The following is a 19,755-nucleotide window of genomic DNA, read 5'->3' as shown; positions in this document are numbered from 1 at the left end:
CTGTGTGCCGTTGTGGGGGGCCAATGAAACATGTTGATGAAGGGAAAAAGCAATTTCAAGAATGGAAGTGGAGGAGCATAAGAGTGATTTTAGATTCAGAAAAACTAGATAAACGAGTAATAGAATTTATTTTCAGAGGAACTAGGCACTACTGTTCCTAACATGGAAAATCTACAAGGACTGTGAACAAATCACTTAACTGCCTTCTATTTGCCTCTTCAGTAAAATAAAATAAATATATTGTACTAATCTTTCCTTACATCAGATTAGAGTTAATATATAAAATTGTTTCAATAAGAAAATATTGTGTTGTAATAGGCATTATTGCTTTATAAATGACTTATTAACTTTTTTTTTTCGGTACTCAGGCCTCTCACTGTTGTGGCCTCTCCTGTTGCGGAGCACAGGCTCCGGACGCGCAGGCTCAGCGGCCATGGCTCATGGGCCCAGCCGCTTCGCGGCATGTGGGATCTTCCCGGACCAGGTCACGAACCTGTCTCCCCTGCATCGGCAGGCGGACTCTCAACCACTGCTCCACCAGGGAAGCCCATGACTTATTAACTTTGATATGTATGAGAGAGTATTTTTCTCTGTGGTATTTGGAGATTATAAGTTGGAAATAGATTGTTGATTGAGGAGATGACCTTTACATTTTATTAGCTCATAAAGTAAATGGAACTAATACCTTGGGTTGCATTTTCTTTTAAATTATTTTAATTAGGTAGATGACAGAAACAAGTTCTGAAACTAAACTTTAGCGCTACGTGTTAATTTTTTTCCCTTCTAGTCATATATATTTTTTTAATTACTAAGAATTCTCAAAACTGCCTTTGTAACTGTGATTTTTGACACCTATGCCCTAAATCAGTGCTATAACTGCTGTGTGTACTGCTTGCGCTCCTGGGTCTCAAATTCTTGGAGAGAAAGCTTCACCTCTTCTGTCTGTACCTCGCCCTAATAATTCACTGTCTCTTTGGCCAGGATGGGAGACAGACCCTTGCTGTCCTCTTCCATCTATCCTTCATGCCTCTACTCTTAGCTCCCCCATTTGCCATTCTGCAAACCACCTCTTTGAAATCTTTATTCTTCTCCTGACCTCACCAGACATTACATGCTCTCCTCCCCACCTCATGACTGAAACTCGTTTGGGACTCAGTTGGGGTACCTAGTTTATCTCTTACATTAAAGCATATTCACCCCCTTAAAAATTTCTCTTTGCCTGTAGTGTGTTTGAAACACATTTTTAAAAGATAGTTTCTGGGGCTCCCCTGGTGGCGCAGTGGTTGAGAGTCCGCCTGCCGATGCAGGGGAGACGGGTTCGTGCCCCGGTCCGGGAAGATCCCACGTGCCGCGGAGCGGCTGGGCCCGTGAGCCATGGCCACTGAGCCTGCACGTCTGGAGCCTGTGCTCCGCAACAGGAGAGGCCACAACAGTGAGAGGCCTGCGAACCCCCCCCCAAAAAAAGATAGTTTCTAACTTGAAGTGCTCTTTTCTTGAAGTGCAAAAAGATAACCCAATAGTTCTTAATTTATAAGCAGCTGGTTTTCATGTAAAAGAGGAAACTCTGAATTCTGTTCTGATGGCTAGTGTTTGTATTAAAAGATTTAGCAATGGTGGTTTCTTTTATTTCACATATAGGAAAGTAAACTTTAGTGTTGATTCTATGATATTTTTGTATTACTAGAGTTACACTGAAAAGAGTACAACTTTAGAGACATTGTGGAATGCTTATATAGATGCAGTGTGCTTATACATGGTATAGGCAAATACGATGGACTTAATTTTTAAAAATCCTTACAGCTTTTAAAAACTGTGGAAGTAATACTCAAAGCCGCTTAACTCATTTCCCCAAGTGTATCCCCACTTCTTCTCTCACCCAGCTCAGGTAACTGCTATAAATGATTTGATATTTCTTTCTATGTATATATAAATAAGTTATGTACATACTTTTAAAAAGTAACTTGTGGAATAATAATTTCAGACACTTACATAGTACTTTGTACCAGGTACTATTCTAAGCACTTAATGTATATTAACTGTAATCTTCACCATAATCCTATGAAGTATATGCTATTATCATCCCCATTTTTAAAGATGAGGAAACTGAGACACAGGAAGGCTGAGTGCCTGCCTTGTCCATTGTCACACAACCAGTAAGTTGTAGAGCCAAGATTCAAACTCAGGCATTCTGGTTTTGGAGTCTGTATCTTCAGCCATTATCTCTACTGGGAAGATGCATAACCTTTCTGTGGCCAGTAAGTCAGAACAAACCTACCTTTGTTCCAGAGCATGGACTTGAGAAACCAAATCTTGGTTTTGCTTTTTAAACCTTTTAAGTAAAAATTTTATTACGTATCAATTGTCTTTTATAGCTGTCATCTTTAATCTAGTGGTACTTTTTTTGGGGGTGAGGGGGGCAAGCGTCAAATTCCATTTTGAGAATATAATGAATGTTACAGATCATGTCTGCAGGAAGATTCACGTATGCCAAAATAAAAATTTACCAACCATATCAGAATATTTATGGACTTCTGGAAGCCCATCTTTGGATTCATTTAAGAACCACTACTTAAAACATTTCAGCTTGTCTTTTTTCTCTACATTGTGTATACATTTTATTTTTTTAGCCTGCCCTTAATGTTACTGACTTACTTTCTTTTACAGGATTGTTTCTACTTCTTGTTTTGCCATTTTTCTTTTTTTCTTCATTTAGTATGATCACAGACTCATGGATTTTCATTTATTTCATATGATATAAACAGTCATTCTGATTGTAATTCTCAAATTGTTCTAATGCTTTTAAAGTTCTCCTGTGAGGATTTCCTCTGTAGAGACACCTGCTTTCATCTGCTTTGTTCTGATAATTGACAATATTTGGTCTTAGGTCTTAAAGTGTGTGCTATTTTTACTTTTTTGACGTAAAAGTCAGTTATATAAAATTTCCTTGTTTCCTGCAATTAGTTTTCTTTTATGTTTATTTATCATTGTTTGCATACTATTTTTTTTCTTTTTTTGTGTTTAAAAAAATCCTTATTTGAGAGATAATTCACATACCATATAGCTCACCCTTTAAAGTGTACAATTCACTTATTTTTAGTGTATTTATAGAGTTGTGCGTTCATCACCACTACCTTAATCCCAGAACATTTTCATCACTCCAAAAAGAAACCCTGTACCCATCAGCAGTCACTCCCCATTCCCTCTCTGTCACCCCAGCAACGTCTAGTCAACTTTTTGTCTAATGATTTGTCTGTTCTGGGCATTTCAAGTAAATGGAATCATACAATATGTGGCCTTCTGTGTCTGGCTTCTTTCACAGGGCATAATGTTTTCAAGATTCATCCATGTTGTAGCATATGTCAGTACTTCATTCCTTTTTATGGCTGGTAATATCCCATTGTATGGGTATACCACATTTTGTTTATCTCTTTACCAATTGATGGATATTTGAATTCTTTCCACTTTTTGGCTGTTATGAATAATTGTGCCATAAATATTCATGTACAAGTTTTTGTGTGAATGTTTTCAATTCTTTCGGAAATATGCACAGAGTGGAATTGCTGGATCATGTGGTAATTTTTAATTTTTTGAGGAATTGCCATGTTGTTTTCCATAGCACCTGCATCATTTTACATGTCCTCCAGCAGTGCACTAGGGTTCCACTTTCTCCACATCTTTGCCAAAACTTGTTATTTTCTGCCTTTTTTAAAAAAAATTTATTTATTTTATTTATTTTTGGCTGCATTGGGTCTTTGTTGCTGCGCGTGGGCCTTCTAGTTGTGGCGAACCCTTCTAGGGGCTGCTCTTCGTTGCGTTGCACAGGCTTCTCATTGCGGTGGCTTCCCTTGTTCTGAAGCATGGGCTGTAGGCGTGTGGGCTTCAGTAGTTGTGGCACGTGGGCTCAGTAGTTGTGGCTCATGGGCTCTAGAGCATAGGCTCAGTAGCTGTGGCGCACAGGCTTTGTTGCTCAGTAGCTGTGGCGCACAGGCTCAGTGGGATATTCCTGGACCAGGGCTCGAACCTGTGTCCCCTGCATTGGCAGGAGGATTCTTAACCACTGCGCCACCAGGGAAGTCTTTTTCTGCCTTTTTGATGATAGCAATTCTGGTGGGTGTAAGGTGGTATCTCATTGTGGGTTTGATTTGCATTCCCCTAATGGCTAATGATGTTGAGCCTCTTTTCATGCGCTGTTGTTCATTTGTATATATTTTTTGGTGAAATGTCTATTAAAATCCTTTGCCTGTTTTTGAATTGGGTTTTTTATTTTTGTTGTTTATTACTTTCTTTATATATTTTTTAATATTTAAAGCCTTTTAAGAGTTGATTTGTAAATATTTTCTGCTGGTCTACAGACTATCTTTTCACTCTCTTAATAGTGTCCCTTACTGCACAAAAGCTTTTAATTTTGTTGAAATTCAATTAATGTATTTTCTTTTGTTGTTCTTATCCAAGAAACTATTGCCAAATCAGATGTCATGAGTATTTGCCCTATTTTTTTTCTGACAGTCTTATAATTTCAGCTCTTATATTTAGGTCTTTGATCCATTTTAAATTAATTTTGTATATAGTGTAAGGTAAGGATTCAACTTCATTATCTTGCATGTGGATATTCAGTTTTCCTAGCAGTACTTGCTGAACAGTTTTTTTTAAAATTTTTATTTATTTTATTTTTAATTTTTTGGCCGCACTGCATGGCATGTGGGATCTCAGTACCCTGACCAGGGATCGAACCCGCGTGCCCTGCATTGGAAGTGCGGAGTCTTAACCACTGGACCGCCAGGGAAGTCCCTGCTGAACAGTCTTTTCTTTCCCCATTTCTGGCTCTTAATTATATTCCATTGATCTATATATCCTTATGCCAGTACCACACTATTTTGATTATTGTAGTTTTGAAGTAAGTTTTGAAACTTGAAAGTGTGAGTCATCCAACTTTGTTCTTTTTTAAGATTGCTTTGGGTATTTGGGGCCTCTGGAAATTCCATATGAATTGTAGGATGTGTTTTTCTATTTCTTGGGGATTGTGATAGGGATTCCATTGAAACTGTAGATTACCTTGGGTGGAATTGTCATCTTAACAGTATCAATTCTACCAATCCATGAACATGGGATATCTTTCTACTTACTTAGATCTTTAATTTCTGTCAGCAGTGTTTTGTAGTTTTCAGTCTTGTACCTCTTTGGTTAAATTTATTCCTAAGTATCTTATTATTTTTGGTGCTATTGTATATGGAATTGTATAGCTGAAGGCTGTTTTATTAAGTTCTCCATCTCTTTTTTTCCCTTGCAGTGTTTTGTTAAAGAAACTGAATCTTTTGTCTCATGGTGTGAATCTTGCTAATCATGTTTCTGTGAATTCATTTAATATGCTCCTTTTTCCTGGTATTTCCTTTAAGTTGGCAGTTAGTTCTATAGGCGTCCCCATATTAAGGTTTGAGTTTTTTTTAAAATAAATGATTACTTTATAGATGGCATTATGTACTTTGTTTAGTAGTTACATAGTTTCTTGTTTCCTCTTTTTGTGATGTTAGAGCTATTGATGATCATTTCCTATACCCATACATTTATTGGGGGTTGCAAAATGGTGATATTCTACCTTTGCCATCACTTCTTTGTTTATTGTCTAGGATATTTTTTATAAAGAGAAACTTTTCCTTAACTACTTGGGTATTCAGAGGTATATAGTTTGTATAGGAAAATCATGATATATGTTCTGTTTTTTTTCCTGTTTTGCTAATTTTCACAGTAGTGAGCTGATTCCCTTAGCAATCTCTGAAAAGTGACCAAAAGCTTTTTTTTGAACCATTGTTATTATTAACTCAGAGATTTAAATATACTGATATACTATTCTTTTAGTGAGTAGTGGGACTCTCCTGGTGTTGAAAGTCCTTTTGACCTGACCATAGTAGTTTTTGACAGCTTCCTTGGTTTTTAGTATGACAAGATATTCTATGCTTATCTCAAGCATTTCCTGTCCTAAACTTGGCATTTTCCCAAGGAGCCCTGGTTCCTTTTAGTGAGAAAGAGTATATTTAGAAATCACAATTTCAGTGCTAGAGATTTGTCATTGTTTCTAGTGCCTTGTCAGGAACTGTGCATTGCTACATTGTCTTTACTTAACTTCATAAATCTTACATCTGCATCTTTCCTCCCTTAAAAACAAATTCCTAAGTAATTACTTACTTGCCTTATTCCCCATTACTCACACAACAGTCTTAGAATAGCATTACTATCACTGTATCAACAGTATGATTAGGGAAAGCAGATTAAGATTTTTTTGAAGTTCTTTTTATCCTTAGAATATATTCCATTAGGGATATTTGGTCAAATTACTTTCTTTTGACATTACTTGGAATAGTTCCTCTCTTTTTGGTTATACTACTAACTTGGCTGTACATCTAGGTTTATTTAATTCATTTTACTTTCCATTTTTAGGGCTTTTTTTTGTTGTTAATTTATAGCTCAGTTTTGCTATTATAGAGAACAGTATGCTGCAGATCTTGCTGCATATATATTTATTTACTTGATGGTTATCGAGTATTGATTTCTAGAAGTGGAATTGTGTCAAAGCATGTGAAATCTTAAAATGGACCCATTTCTACCACCTTTTTAAGAAAAAAATCTTACACTTTGTATTCTGGTCATATATGTGCACATCTTTATCAGCACTGTTTGGGTATTAATCTTTGACAATCTGATAAAAAAATAAAAATGATACTTTTTAGCAATCTTTGTTACTGTGGTTAATATTTTTTCATGTGTTTTTTGGCCTATTTGTATCTTTTGCCCAGTTTTCTTATGGGCAAAAAAAGTCTGTATTTTTCTTTTTGATTGTAAAAACTATGTCCATACTGAATGTAGAACATTTTGATTCTTGCTGGCATTTTTCCATTTTTCTTTCAGAATTTTTAGATATTATATATGGACATCTAAAAAGTTTTACATGTAGTAAAATCCATTACTTGTTCAGAACAAACCAGTTTATAGGTTTGATGCAATCCAGTCAAAATGCCACCAGTACCGTTCACTGAATTTTATAATCATTTTCTCCAGTTTGTCTGTAAGAAGAAACATAGGAGGGCTTCCCTGGTGGTGCAGTGGTTGAGAGTCCACGTGCCAATGCAGGGGACATGGGTTCAAGCCCTGGCCCAGGAGGATCCCACATGCCGCGGAGCAGCTAAGCCCAACTGAGCCTGCGCTCTAGAGCTCGCGTGCCACAACTACTGAAGCCCGCACGCCTAAGAGCCCGTGCTCCACAACAAGGGAAGCCACTGCAATGAGAAGCCCATGCACCACAACGAACAGTAGTCCCCACTCGCCGCAACCAGAGAAAGCCCGGACACAGCAGTGAAGACCCAATGCAGCCAAAAAAAAAAAAAAGAAAAAAACAAACATAGGAGCTTAGTCTTAAAAGAGTAATGGGGGGAGGTACTTAACTTTACCATGTGAGGTAATAGCAATTAAAAGTGGGATATTGGGACAAGAATGATTGATACTTGAGACAGAATAATGTTCCAGAAATACATTCTTTTTTTTTTTTTTTGCGGTACGTGGGCTTCTCGCTGTTGTGGCCTCTCCCGTTGCGGAGCACAGGCTCCAGACGCGCAGGCTCAGCGGCCATGGCTCACGGGCCCAGCCGCTCCGCGGCATGTGGGATCTTCCCGGACCGGGGCACGAACCCGCGTCCCCTGCATCAGCAGGCGGACTCTCAACCACTGAGCCACCAGGAAAGCCCCAGAAATACATTCTTTATATTTATGAAACTAGTATATGATAAATGAAATATCTATGTAAACAATTAGAAAGAAGAAAACTAATTTAATAGTAAAGGAGACAGAATAATATGGGTCAATCCTGCAGTACAGTTCTTGTAGTGAGTATCTTTTGTTTGAGTTGGTGGGGGAAATAATTGAGTGGAAAGAGGTAGATATTTTTCTCTGAGCCACACTGATAGAAAGTCAGTTTGGACTATGAGTCTATTACCATGACAACTCATTTTTGAAATCAGAAGAGATTTGATTTTGTAGCATTATATGGGTGGGCTGGTACAACAGTCCAAGATTGTATAGTGGATTTGCTTCAGAATGCATCTTTTGACCCTTCTTTCATGATCTAGCAAAGATTAAGCTTTCCCTCATGAGTGTGTGTGTGTGTGTATAGGTATGTATATAAAGGTAGAAATATTAGAGAAGTATGTATACACTGTAGACAAAGTAGGTAAGCTGAACAAGAGGCAAATAAAAATATTCTTATAACCTAGTTGCAACCACTTTTATTTGTATATCCCACAAAAAAATGGAATCATGGTATAAATATTGTTTATAATCTTTTTCTACTTGATACAGTATGAAAGATTTCAAGCTAAATATTTGTAAAAATTTTAAAATTAGTATATCTGTCTCTGTTAACATGTTTTTCAAACGTCTTCAATCTTATTTTGCCACTGATGAATTCTTAATTACTTGGGGATTAAGATGGCACAAAACTGAAAGAATAATGGTAAAGGTCATAGTTGTTGTTGTTTCGTTTTGTTTTGTTTGGAGAATGGGCTGAGAAGGGGCACCTGTGGGTGTGAGCGATCACTTAGGAGGCCATTGCAGGAGTCCAGGCGAACTTGTATTCAAAAGGTAAAAAAAGGTTACGAAGCTGCAAAGAGCTGCTGTTATTATGTTTGTACTTATCTGTCGGGGTCTGGGCAGGAAAGAGATTGCACAGTCAAATGGGGTAATCTGAACAGGGTTTAATAAAGGGACTACTTCTGAAGGTGAGGCAGGAGCTAGGGAAACGAATAGGGTACAGTACCCCGGTGGTTGGTTCCACCACTAGGACTGAAGGGGCAAGTGAGGGAACAGTTACAGAAACTCACAGGAGCTGTGGCCTTCAGCAGAGGGATGCAGCCAGCTCCCAGGGCCCAGCAGGAATAAACATCCCAACCTTATTGTCCGCCTGTTCTCCAGCATCTGGCAGTGTTCTCCACCGGATTTACCCAACCAGCCACGGGGCAAAGAGGAGGCTGTTGATGCTGCCCGAGAGGGCAGGCTCTCCGGGGTATAGAGCGAGGTGAAGGAGGGTAGAAAGTGGATCTCAGGGTCAAACAAATCTTGCAACATCATATGGATCATGCATTTTTTCCCTCTCATCTCACAGTCCTTCCCCTGCCACCACCAATGAAACGATAAATTCTTTATAGGTGGAGATTATTTTCTTTTTAAAAAATTTTTATTTTATATTGGAGTACAGTTGGTTAACAATTTTGTGTTAGTTTCAGGTGTACAGCAAAGTGATTCAATTATACATATATATGTATCTATTCTTTTTCTAATTCTTGAAGCTCGCAGTGACCAGTAACTTCTAATGTACCTGACAGACAGAGGAGAATAGAGTGAAACAGTCTATAACTAATAGGTTTATTCTTTGTGATATTCCTGCAAACAGAGTATAGGCCTGAAAGTAGATCCATGATTACAGGGAGAAAGATCTGCTTTCTTTTGAGCCTCTTGCTTTTCTAGCAAATATAATTTTTTTCTTTTCTACTTATACATTAATTTAAAAAATCACTTGAAAGCCAGTCTTGAATGAAGATAGTTATTAAAGTGGAAAGTTTACATATGTTCTCTGAATAGGCATGAAACACCCAATTTCAAACAAGGAAAGCGGTTGGTAATTTTAATGTTCTTGTCAATTAGTGACAGAGGTTAGGAAGACAGGAGTGATGAACGCTTTGGAGATTGAAATAATAGCAAGGCCCTCGATAAAGAATTTGTTAGGGAGTACATAGAAGGTCTGGTGAAGTTAAATTCCTAAATGCTAATGCAATTCATTGTAGTTTTACTATAAGCCATGGCTCAGAGATTGCATACTTTTGACCTTAGGACACTTGTCTCATTGTTAGTATGTGGGTGCCTGCAAGGATTTGAGAGACGCTGGAACATGATTTTTTCTCCACTGTGATGAAGGGTTCAACCCAGTAAATCCTAGAGAAGACCATTTTTCCCCACTTGGTACTTAAAGGAGGATGCTGTTGAGTATTTGCTGTTTCTTAATATTTTCCAAATCTGTATGGCATTAAATGGTAGAAGTTGGTCTAACTGCTTTGTTATTTGTTTTTGTTCAGAATTTTGTTTTCCATGGGGAATTTACAGCAGAAGATTGAATAATGCTACTACTATTTAGAAATATAGCCAAATACTTTAATAAGAGCATACTAATTACCAATGTCTTAGTCCAGTTCATACTGCTATAACAAAAATATTATAGACTGGGTAGCTTAAATAACAGACATTTATTTCTTGTAGTTCTAAAGGCTGAAAAGTCTGAGATCAGGGTGCTAGGATGGTCAAGTTTGCATAAAGACCCTTGTCAGGTTTGCAGACTGCCGACTTCTGTGTCCTCACATGGTGAAAGGGGAGGGGGATCTCTCTGAGATCTTGATTTGTAAGTGCACTACTCCCATACATGAAGGAACCACTTTGATGACCTAATCACCTCCCACAGGCCCCATTTCCAAATGCCATCATACTGGGGATTACGTTTCAACGTAGGAATTTTAGGGTGACACAAGTGTTATCTTTAGTAACCAGTAAGCAAATTTGATATCTTCAGTAGAGATTAAATATATACATATATATGTACACATACAAATAGGCTCATGCTATTCACACACACACACACACAATTTTATAGCTTGGGCTTTTTTTTTTTTTTAAACAATGGAAAGGCTGATATTAGGTAGTATATGTTCCTCTGTTTCATCCTTTACATTTTTATGCACATTGTAGAATCAGTTTATTGATTTCCACAAAATGTCTATTGGGATTTTGGTTGAGATTGCATAGAATCTAATGATCAATTTGGGGAAAATCTGTATCTTTATACTGTTGAGTCTTGGAATTCATGAATAGGTTGTATGCCTTCATTTATTAGACTTTTACTATATCTAATGTCATATAGTTTTCTGTATAGAGTTCTTCCATATGTCTCTTAGATTTATTTATAGTTACTTGACATTTTTTAAAAAATTAATTAATTAATTAATTAATTTTGGCTGTGTTGAGTCTTTGTTTCTGTGTGTGGGCTTTCTCTAGTTGTGGCGAGCGGGGGACCACTCTTCATCGTGGCGCGCAGGCCTCTCACTATCACGGCCTCTCTTGTTGTGGAGCACAGGCTCCAGATGCGCAGGCTCAGTAGTTGTGGCTCACGGGCCTAGTTGCTTCGCGGCATGTGGGATCTCCCCAGACCAGGGCTCGAACCTGTGTCCCCTGCATTAGCAGGCAGATTCTCAACCACTGCGCCACCAGTGAAGCCCTACTTGACATTTTTGGTGCTGTTATAAATTGTATATTTCTAAGACATTTCATTTTCTAGTTGTTTGTTCCTGTATAGACTTAAAAAAATTCATATTGTATCTAGTGACCTTGCTACACATTGACATATTTTCTGTGTTGGTTTATGTCTAGGTTCTTCGGGATTTTTTCAGACCTGCAGATAATGATACTATTATTTCTTTGTTTCTAATCATTATACCTTTTATTTCTTTTTCTGCTTTATTTGCACAGGGTGGCCCTTCAGTGTAATGTTGAATAGAAATGGTAGTGGACATGCTTTTCTTATTCCTAACCTTACTGATAAAATGCTGAGTATTTCACTAATATATATGATGTTTGCTATAGATACATTGTACATAACCTTCATCATATTAAGGAAGTTCCCTTCTATTCTTAGATTATTAAGAATTTTAGGGCTTCCCTGGTGGCGCAGTGGTTGAGAGTCCGCCTGCCGATGCAGGGGACACGGGTTCGTGCCCCGGTCCGGGAGGATCCCACGTGCCGCGGAGCGGCTGGGCCCGTGAGCCATGGCCGCTGGGACTGCGGGTACGGAGCCTGTGCTCCGCAACGGGAGAGGCCAAAACAGTGAGAGGCCCGCGTACCGCAAAAAAAAAAAAACAAAAAAAAAAGAATTTTAGTCACGAGTAGACGTTGAATTTTATCAAATGCCTCTTCTGCATTTATGGATATGATCATGTGATTTTTTTTCCCCTTTATTGATTTTTTTAATATTAAACCAATTGCGCTCTGGAATAAGCCCAAATTGGTCATGGTTATTCTTTTTATATATAGTTGGACTTGATTTACTATTTATTTATTTATTCATTCATTCATGCATGCATGCATGCATGACCACATGGCTTGTGGGATCTTAGTTCCCCGACCAGGGATCGAACCTGGGAATCATGGCAGTGAAAGTGCCGAGTCCTAACCACTGTGCCACCAGGGAATTCCCAGTTTGCCTTTTATTTTTATGTATTTATTTATTTATTTTTAACATTTTTATTCGAGTATAATTGCTTTACAATGGTCTGTTAGTTTCTGCTTTATAACAAAGTGAATCAGTTATACATATACATATATCCCCATATCTCTTCCCTCTTGCGTCTCCCTTCCTCCCACCCTCCCTATCCCACCCTTCTAACTGGTCACAAAACACCGAGCTGATCTCCCTGTGCTATGCAACTGCTTCCCACTAGCTATCTATTTTACATTTGGTAGTGTATATATGTCCATATATACACTAACACTCTCTCACTTTGTCCCAGCTTACCCTTCCCCCTCCCCGTGTCCTCAAGTCCATTCTCTAGTAGGTCTGCGTCTTTATTCCCGTCTTGTCCCTAAGTTCTTCATGATGATTTTTTTTTTTTAGATTCCATATATATGTGTTAGCATATGGTATTTGTTTTTCTCTTTCTGACTTACTTCACTCTGTATGACAGACTCTAGGTCCATCCACCTCACTACAAATAACTCAGTTTTGTTTATTTTTATGGCTGAGTAATATTCCATCGTATATATGTGCCTCATCTTCTTTATCCATTCATCTGTTGATGGACACTTAGGTTGCTTCCATGTCCTGGCTATTGTAAATAGAGCTGCAATGAACATTGTGGTACATGACTCTTTTTGAATTATGGTTTTCTCAGGGTAAATGCCCAGTAGTGGGATTGCTGGGTTGTATGGTAGTTCTATTTTTAGTTTTTTAAGGAACCTCCATACTGTTCTCCATAGTGGCTGTATCAATTTACATTACCACCACCAGGGTAGGAGGGTTCCCTTTTCTCCACACCCTCTCCAGCATTTATTGTTTGTAGATTTTTTGGTGATGGCCATTCTGACCGGTGTGAGATGATATCTCATTGTAGTTTTGTTTTGCATTTCTCTAATGATTAATGATGTTGAGCATTCTTTCACGTGTTTGTTGGCAATCTGTCTGTCTTCTTTGGAGAAATGTCTATTTAGGTCTTTTGCCCATTTTTGAATTGGGTTTTTTTTTTTTTTAAAGATTTTCTATCTGTGATCATGAGACAGATTGGCCTGTAACTTTCCTTTCTTATAATGTCTTTGTCAGCTTTTACTTTCATGCTGAGTTAAAAATGAATTCTCTTTTCCCTATTTCCTAGAGGGACTTATTTGTGGTTGGCGTTTCTTCTCCAGATGTTTGGGCAAATTCGCTGGTAGAGTAGTCAGGACTTGTTATTTCATTTGTGGGAAAATTTTAAATACAGATTCATTTTTGTTTAGTAGATACAGGACTATTCAAGTTTTTAACTGCTCTGTCAGTTTTTGTAAAGTTGATCTTTCTACAAATTTATCCATCTATTCTAAATTTTCTAATTTTTTGTTATAAAGTTTTATCTAATGTCCTTTTATACATCATTTAATTATTACATTAATGTTTTTATTGGTGATACTGATAATTTATACCTTTTCTCTCTCTTTTTTTTTTTGATCAGTCTTGCTTACGTGTCTATCAGTGTTAGTGTTTTCAAAGAACTAATTTTAGATTATAAGGCTTGATATATGATAGTGTACATCCTTTAAGATTGACAAGCCTTTTCTTGGTTCTTTGTATTATGTAAATTTTAGAATCATTTTATCAGTTTTCTAAAAATAAAAGTATGTGGGATTTTGATGAGTATAGATTTTCTCTGTTGTACATTTGCTTTTTACTTCATTAATTTTTGTTTTATTATGGGGATTCTGTTTTTCAAAGCATAATCATTTATTTGGTGATCCTTTTAAAAATATCTATTTGTCTGTTTATAGTAGATAATAAGCTTCTAATGATCATTTTTTCTTAATTGATACATACTTGCCCAGAAAGAACAGGCAAACACAAGATATGCTGGGGGGGAGAGAGAGGGAGACTCTGTTTATAGAAATGTTTTCACATACATGCATGCATGCACACACCTCTAAGTAATAGTGATTTTGCCGAAGTATACCTCAGTGTTCTGAACCATTTAATATTACCTTTCAAAATATAGATTAAGTTGAAAGGGACTTACATATTTGAAAAATGAATTAGAAGGGAGAGTATATACTTAAGAAAATTTAGTGCTAACTTTCATCGACACTGACCCTGTCTCACTATTTTAAAATGCTAATTGACATGTTTATTCTTGTTTTTCTAGTGATATGCAGCTTTCGAGGATCTGTCCCTCAAGGATTGGTCTTAGAAATAGGAGAAACAGTCCAGATTCTTGAAAAATGTGAAGGTAAGTGGACCCATAAATTGTAAAACACAAATGGTGATCATTTTTGGCAGTATGATATGCATTTATTTTGTAGTATGAGGTTATAAGCAATCATTTTGAAGCTGTAATTAATCACATTATGATACACTGCTATAAAATCATTCCTGATCTATGTTCAGCATAAAGGATGAGCTATTTTGGCTCTAATCTAATAGTGACAAATAACTATTGTTGGCTGTCAGAAAATGATTTTTTTTTAATTTTTAAATTTTATTTTATTTATTTTTTTTATACAGCAGGTTCTTATTAGTCATAAATTTTATACACATCAGTGTATACATGTCAATCAGAACATGATTTTTACATACTATATCAAATGCTTAGTTTTGATTTCCTACAATCGAATAGGTAATATTTCGCTACTGATTATCTGCATTTGAATAGAATCGAAGTGTAATCAGTTCATTTTTATATTTCTGTCTGATTGGCTGGACATGATCAGTCGTAATTAAAGCAAGGCAGTAAATGTGCTCAAATGAAGTTTGGCCTGACTGTCTTCTTCTGTGACATATTTGGGTATTTCTGCTATAATATTTATGCATTATTGAAAAATATCACATTCTTCAAAATTATGCACTGAAGTCAGCAAGATATGTGGAAAAAATATAGTTCCGGAGAAATCACCCACAATCAGAGCATGGACAAAAACAAAATTGATACCAAAATTGATAGCAGTTCAGCATGACTAGAAGCCACCTCAAATTATATAACAGAGTAGAAATGTTGCTATGTGGGCATGGAGATAGTACACATGGAAGTTGAACTCTGATCCAGTTACTGTTCAGATGGGTATGGGAGTAAGTGCAACCTACTATGACCCAGGATCCGTTTAAGTTGGGGAGTACACTTTTCTGGAAAGGGAGCTCTAGTGCAGGATGCATTTTAATAATTTTAAAGCAGAAGTATAAATAAAAACCCCTTCATGATAAAAAAAACTCTTAGCAAAATAAGAATAGAAGGGAGTTTTCCTAATCTGATAAAGGATATCTAAAAGCCTACAGCAAACATCATTTTCAGTAGTGAAATATTGAAAGATTTCCAACTGACATCTAGAAATGAGACTATTATAAATTAAGACATTGTGGTTTGGGGGCAAAGACAGAATAATGGAACAGAGGGTCCAGAAATAGACCATCATGTTTATCATCCAGTGATATATGAAAAAGGTGGTATTGCAGTGCAGTGGGGAAATGCTGTCCTTCACAATAAGTGATGCTGGGCTGATTGGAATGAAAAATGATGGCCTAGTCAATAAATGGTATTGGGTCAATATTGAAACCAATGAATCTTGAACCTAACTTCACAGCATATGCTCCAGATTCAATTCCAGATGGATGGTAGAATGTGAAATGTAAAACAATCATGCACCTTAAAGGAAGCATAGGAAAATACTCTTTTTAACCTAGGGGTAGACAAAGGTTTTTTATTGATAAGTTGTACTTTATTAAAATGAAGATATGTTGTTCAAAAGATATCATTAAGGAGAGGGAGAAGACAAGTCACAGAGTGAAAGAGCTATTTGGTAAAGGACATGTCTTCACATGGTGTTTGTCTTTCTCTTTCTGACTTATTTTGCTTAGTATGATAATCTCTAGGTCCATCCATTTAGCCGCAAATGGCATTATTTCATTCTTTTTTATGACTGAGTAATATTCCATTGTATATGTATACTACATCTTCTTTATCCATTCATCTATTGGTGGACATTTAGGTGGTTTCCATATCTTGGCTATTGTAAGTAGTGCTGCTGTGAACATAGGGGTACATGTATCTTTTCGAATTATGGTTTTCTCTGGATACATGCCCAGGAGTGGGATTGCTGGATCATATGGCAACTCTACTTTTAGTTTTTTGTGGAAGCTCCATACTGTTCTCCGTAGTGGCTGCACCAGTTTACATTCCCACCAACAGTGTAAGAGGATTCCCTTTTCTCCACACCCTCTCCAGCATTTGTCAGACATCTTTTCTGACTTCACTGGTATGAAATTAGGAATTAACTACAAGAAGAAAGCTGAGGGCTTCCCTGGTGACACAGTGGTTGAGAGTCTGCCTACTGATGCAGGGGACACGGGTTCGTGCCCGGTCTGGGAGGATCCCACATGCCGCGGAGCAGCTGGGCCCGTGAGCGATGGCCGCTGAGCCTGCGCGTCCAGAGCCTGTGCTTCGCAGTAGGAGAGGCCACACAGTGAGAGGCCCATGTACTGCAAAAAAAAAAAAAAGAAGAAAACTGAAAGAAAAAAAAAAGCCCACAAACATATGGAGACTAAACAACATGCTACTAAACAATCAATGGGTCATTGAAAAATCAAAGAGGAAATCAAAAATTACCTGGAGACAAGTGAAAATGGAAACACAGTGATCCAAAATCTGTGGGATGAAGATAAAACAGTTCTAAGAGGGAAGATCATAGTGATACAAGCCTACTTCATGATACAAGAAAAATCTCAAACAATCAAAATATACATTTAAAGAAACTAGAAAAAGAAGAACAAGCAAAGCCCACGGTTAGTAGAATAAAGGAAATAAAAGATCAGAGTGGAAATAACTGAAATAGAGACTAAAAAACAATAGAGAAGATCAATGAAACTAAGAGTTAGTTCTTTGAAAATATATACAGAATTGATAAACATTTAGTTAGATTCATCAAGAATAAAGGAGACAGGGCCCAAATAAATAAAATCAAGGATAAAAGAGGAGAAGTTACAACCAACACCATACATACAGAAGATTATAAGCGATTACTATGAACAATTATACACTAATAAAATGGATAACATAGGAGAAATGGATAAATTCCTGGAAACGTACAAATTCCCAAGACTGAATCAGAAAGAAATAGAAAATATGAACAGACTGATTACCAGTAATGAAATTGAATCAGTAATAAAAAACTTCCAACAAGCAAAAGTCCAGGACCAGATGGCTTCACAGGCGAATTCTACCAAACATTTAAAGAATAGTTAACACTTTTATTTTTCAAACTATTCAGAAACATCAATGAGGAAGGAACACTTCTGAACTCATTCTATGAGGCCAGCACATCCTTATAACAAAACCAGAGACATCACACACACACACAAAATTACAGGCCAGTATCACTGATGAATATAAATGCAAAAATCTACAACAAAATATTATCAAATAAAATTCAACAATACATTACAAGGATCATACACCATGATCAAGTGGGATTTATCCCAGGGTTGCAAGGATGGTACAATATCTGCAAATCAATCAAGATACACCACATTATCAGATTGAAGAATAAAAATCATATCATCTCAATAGATGCAGAAAATGCATTAGCCAAATTCAGTGTCTGTTTATGACAAAAACTGTCAACAAAGTAGGTATAGAGGGAACCTACCTCAACATAATAAAGGCCATGCATATATTAAATCCCACAGGTAACATCATACCCAATGGAGAAGTCTGAAGGCTTTTGCTGTAAGATCAGAAGACAAGGATCCTTACTTTCACCACTTTCATTCAACATAGTATTGGAAGTTATTGCCACAGCAGTTAGGCAAAAAAACAAAAACAAAAAAAGGAATCAGAATTGGAAAGGAAGAAATAAAACTGTCATTGTTTGTAGGTGGCATGATACTATATATAGAAAACCCCAAAGATTTCACAAAAAAACTTATTCAGGGCTTCCCTGGTGGCACAGTGGTTGAGAGTCCGCCTGCCAACGCAGGGGACACAGGTTCGTGCCCCGGTCCGGGAAGGTACCACATGCCGCGGAGTGGCTGGGCCCGTGAGCCATCGCCACTGAGCCTGCACGTCTGGAGCCTGTGCTCCTCAACGGGAGAGGCCACAACAGTGAGCGGCCCGCATACTGCAAAAACAAACAAACAAAAAAACCTGTTATTCAGGGGCTTCCCTGGTGGCGCAGTGGTTAAGAGTCCGCCTGCTGATGCAGGGGACACGGGTTCGTGCCCCGGTCCGGGAAGATCCCACATGCCACGGAGCGGCTGGGCCCATGAGCCATGGCCGTTGAGCTTGCGTGTCCGGAGCCTGTGCTCCGCAACGGGAGAGGCCGCAGCAGTGAGAGGCCTGCGTACCAAAAAAAAAAAAAAAAAAAAAAAAAACCTGTTATTCAGTAAGTGAATTGTTATTCAAAAACTGACTTCAATAGGTGACTTCAGGAAAATTGCAGTATACAAAATTAATGTATAGAGGTCTGTTGCATCTCTCTATTTTAACAACGAACTATCAGAGGAATCAACAAAGTGATCCCATTTATAAATGCATCAAAAAGAGTAAAATACCTAGGAATAAATTTAACCAAGGAGGTGAATGACCTGTACTCTGAAAACTATGACATTGATGAAAGAAAGTGTAGACAAGACAAACAAATGGAAAGATGTACTATGTGCATGGATTGGACAAATCAATATCATGAAAATGACCATACTGCCCAAGGCATTCTACAGATTCAGTGCAGTCCCTATCAGAATACCAAAGGCATTTTCACAGAACTAGAACAGATAATCCTAAAATTTGCATGGAACCACAAAAGACCCTGTATAGTCAAAACAATGTTGAGAAGGAAGAACAAAGCTGGAGGTATCATGCTCCCAGGCTTGAAACTGTACTACAAAGGTATAGTAATCCAAACAGTATGGTACTGGCACAAAAACAGACACACAGATCAATGGAACACAGTAAAGAGCCCAGAAATCAACGTATACTTGCATGGTCAATTAATCTATGACAAAGGAGGCCAGAATATACAGTGGAGAAAAGACAACCTGTTCAATAAATAGTGTTTGGAAAACTGGACAGCTACATGCAAAAGAATCAAACTGGACCACTTTCTCATACTGTATACAACGCCCCCCTCAAAATCAGTTAAAGACTTAATTGTAAGACATGAAACCATAAAAGTCATAGAAGAAAATGTAGGTAGTATGCTCTTTGACATTGATCTTAGCAGTATTTTTTTGATCTGTCTTCTCAGGCAAGGGAAACAAAAGCAAAAATAAACAAATGAGACTACATCAAACTGAAAAGCTTTTGCACAGCGAAGGAAACCATCAACAAAACAAAAAGCCTACTGAATGGGAGAATATATTTGCCAATAATAGAAAAGGGGTTGATATCCAAAATATATAAAGAACTCTTAATACTCATTGTCAAAAAAACCCAAACAACCCAATTAAAAAGTA

The 19,755-nt window shown here is 37.3% G+C and overlaps 1 protein-coding gene across 12 annotated transcripts in view; it reads left to right on the top strand.

Moving 5' to 3' along the window:
* Nucleotides 1-19,755, top strand: part of DOCK3 (dedicator of cytokinesis 3) — a 413,180-nt gene that overhangs the window by 26,908 nt on the left and 366,517 nt on the right. For all 12 annotated transcript variants that reach the window (XM_033424479.2, XM_033424476.2, XM_033424475.2 and 9 more), the window contains exon 2: nucleotides 14,462-14,545. In XM_033424479.2, coding sequence (XP_033280370.1) covers nucleotides 14,462-14,545 — 84 coding nt within the window. The remainder of the gene's footprint in view (nucleotides 1-14,461; nucleotides 14,546-19,755) is intronic.

This window comes from Orcinus orca, chromosome 10 (assembly GCF_937001465.1).
Source record: "Orcinus orca chromosome 10, mOrcOrc1.1, whole genome shotgun sequence".
NCBI classification, from domain to species: domain Eukaryota; kingdom Metazoa; phylum Chordata; class Mammalia; order Artiodactyla; family Delphinidae; genus Orcinus; species Orcinus orca.
This window is presented reverse-complemented; position numbering and strand designations above follow the sequence as displayed.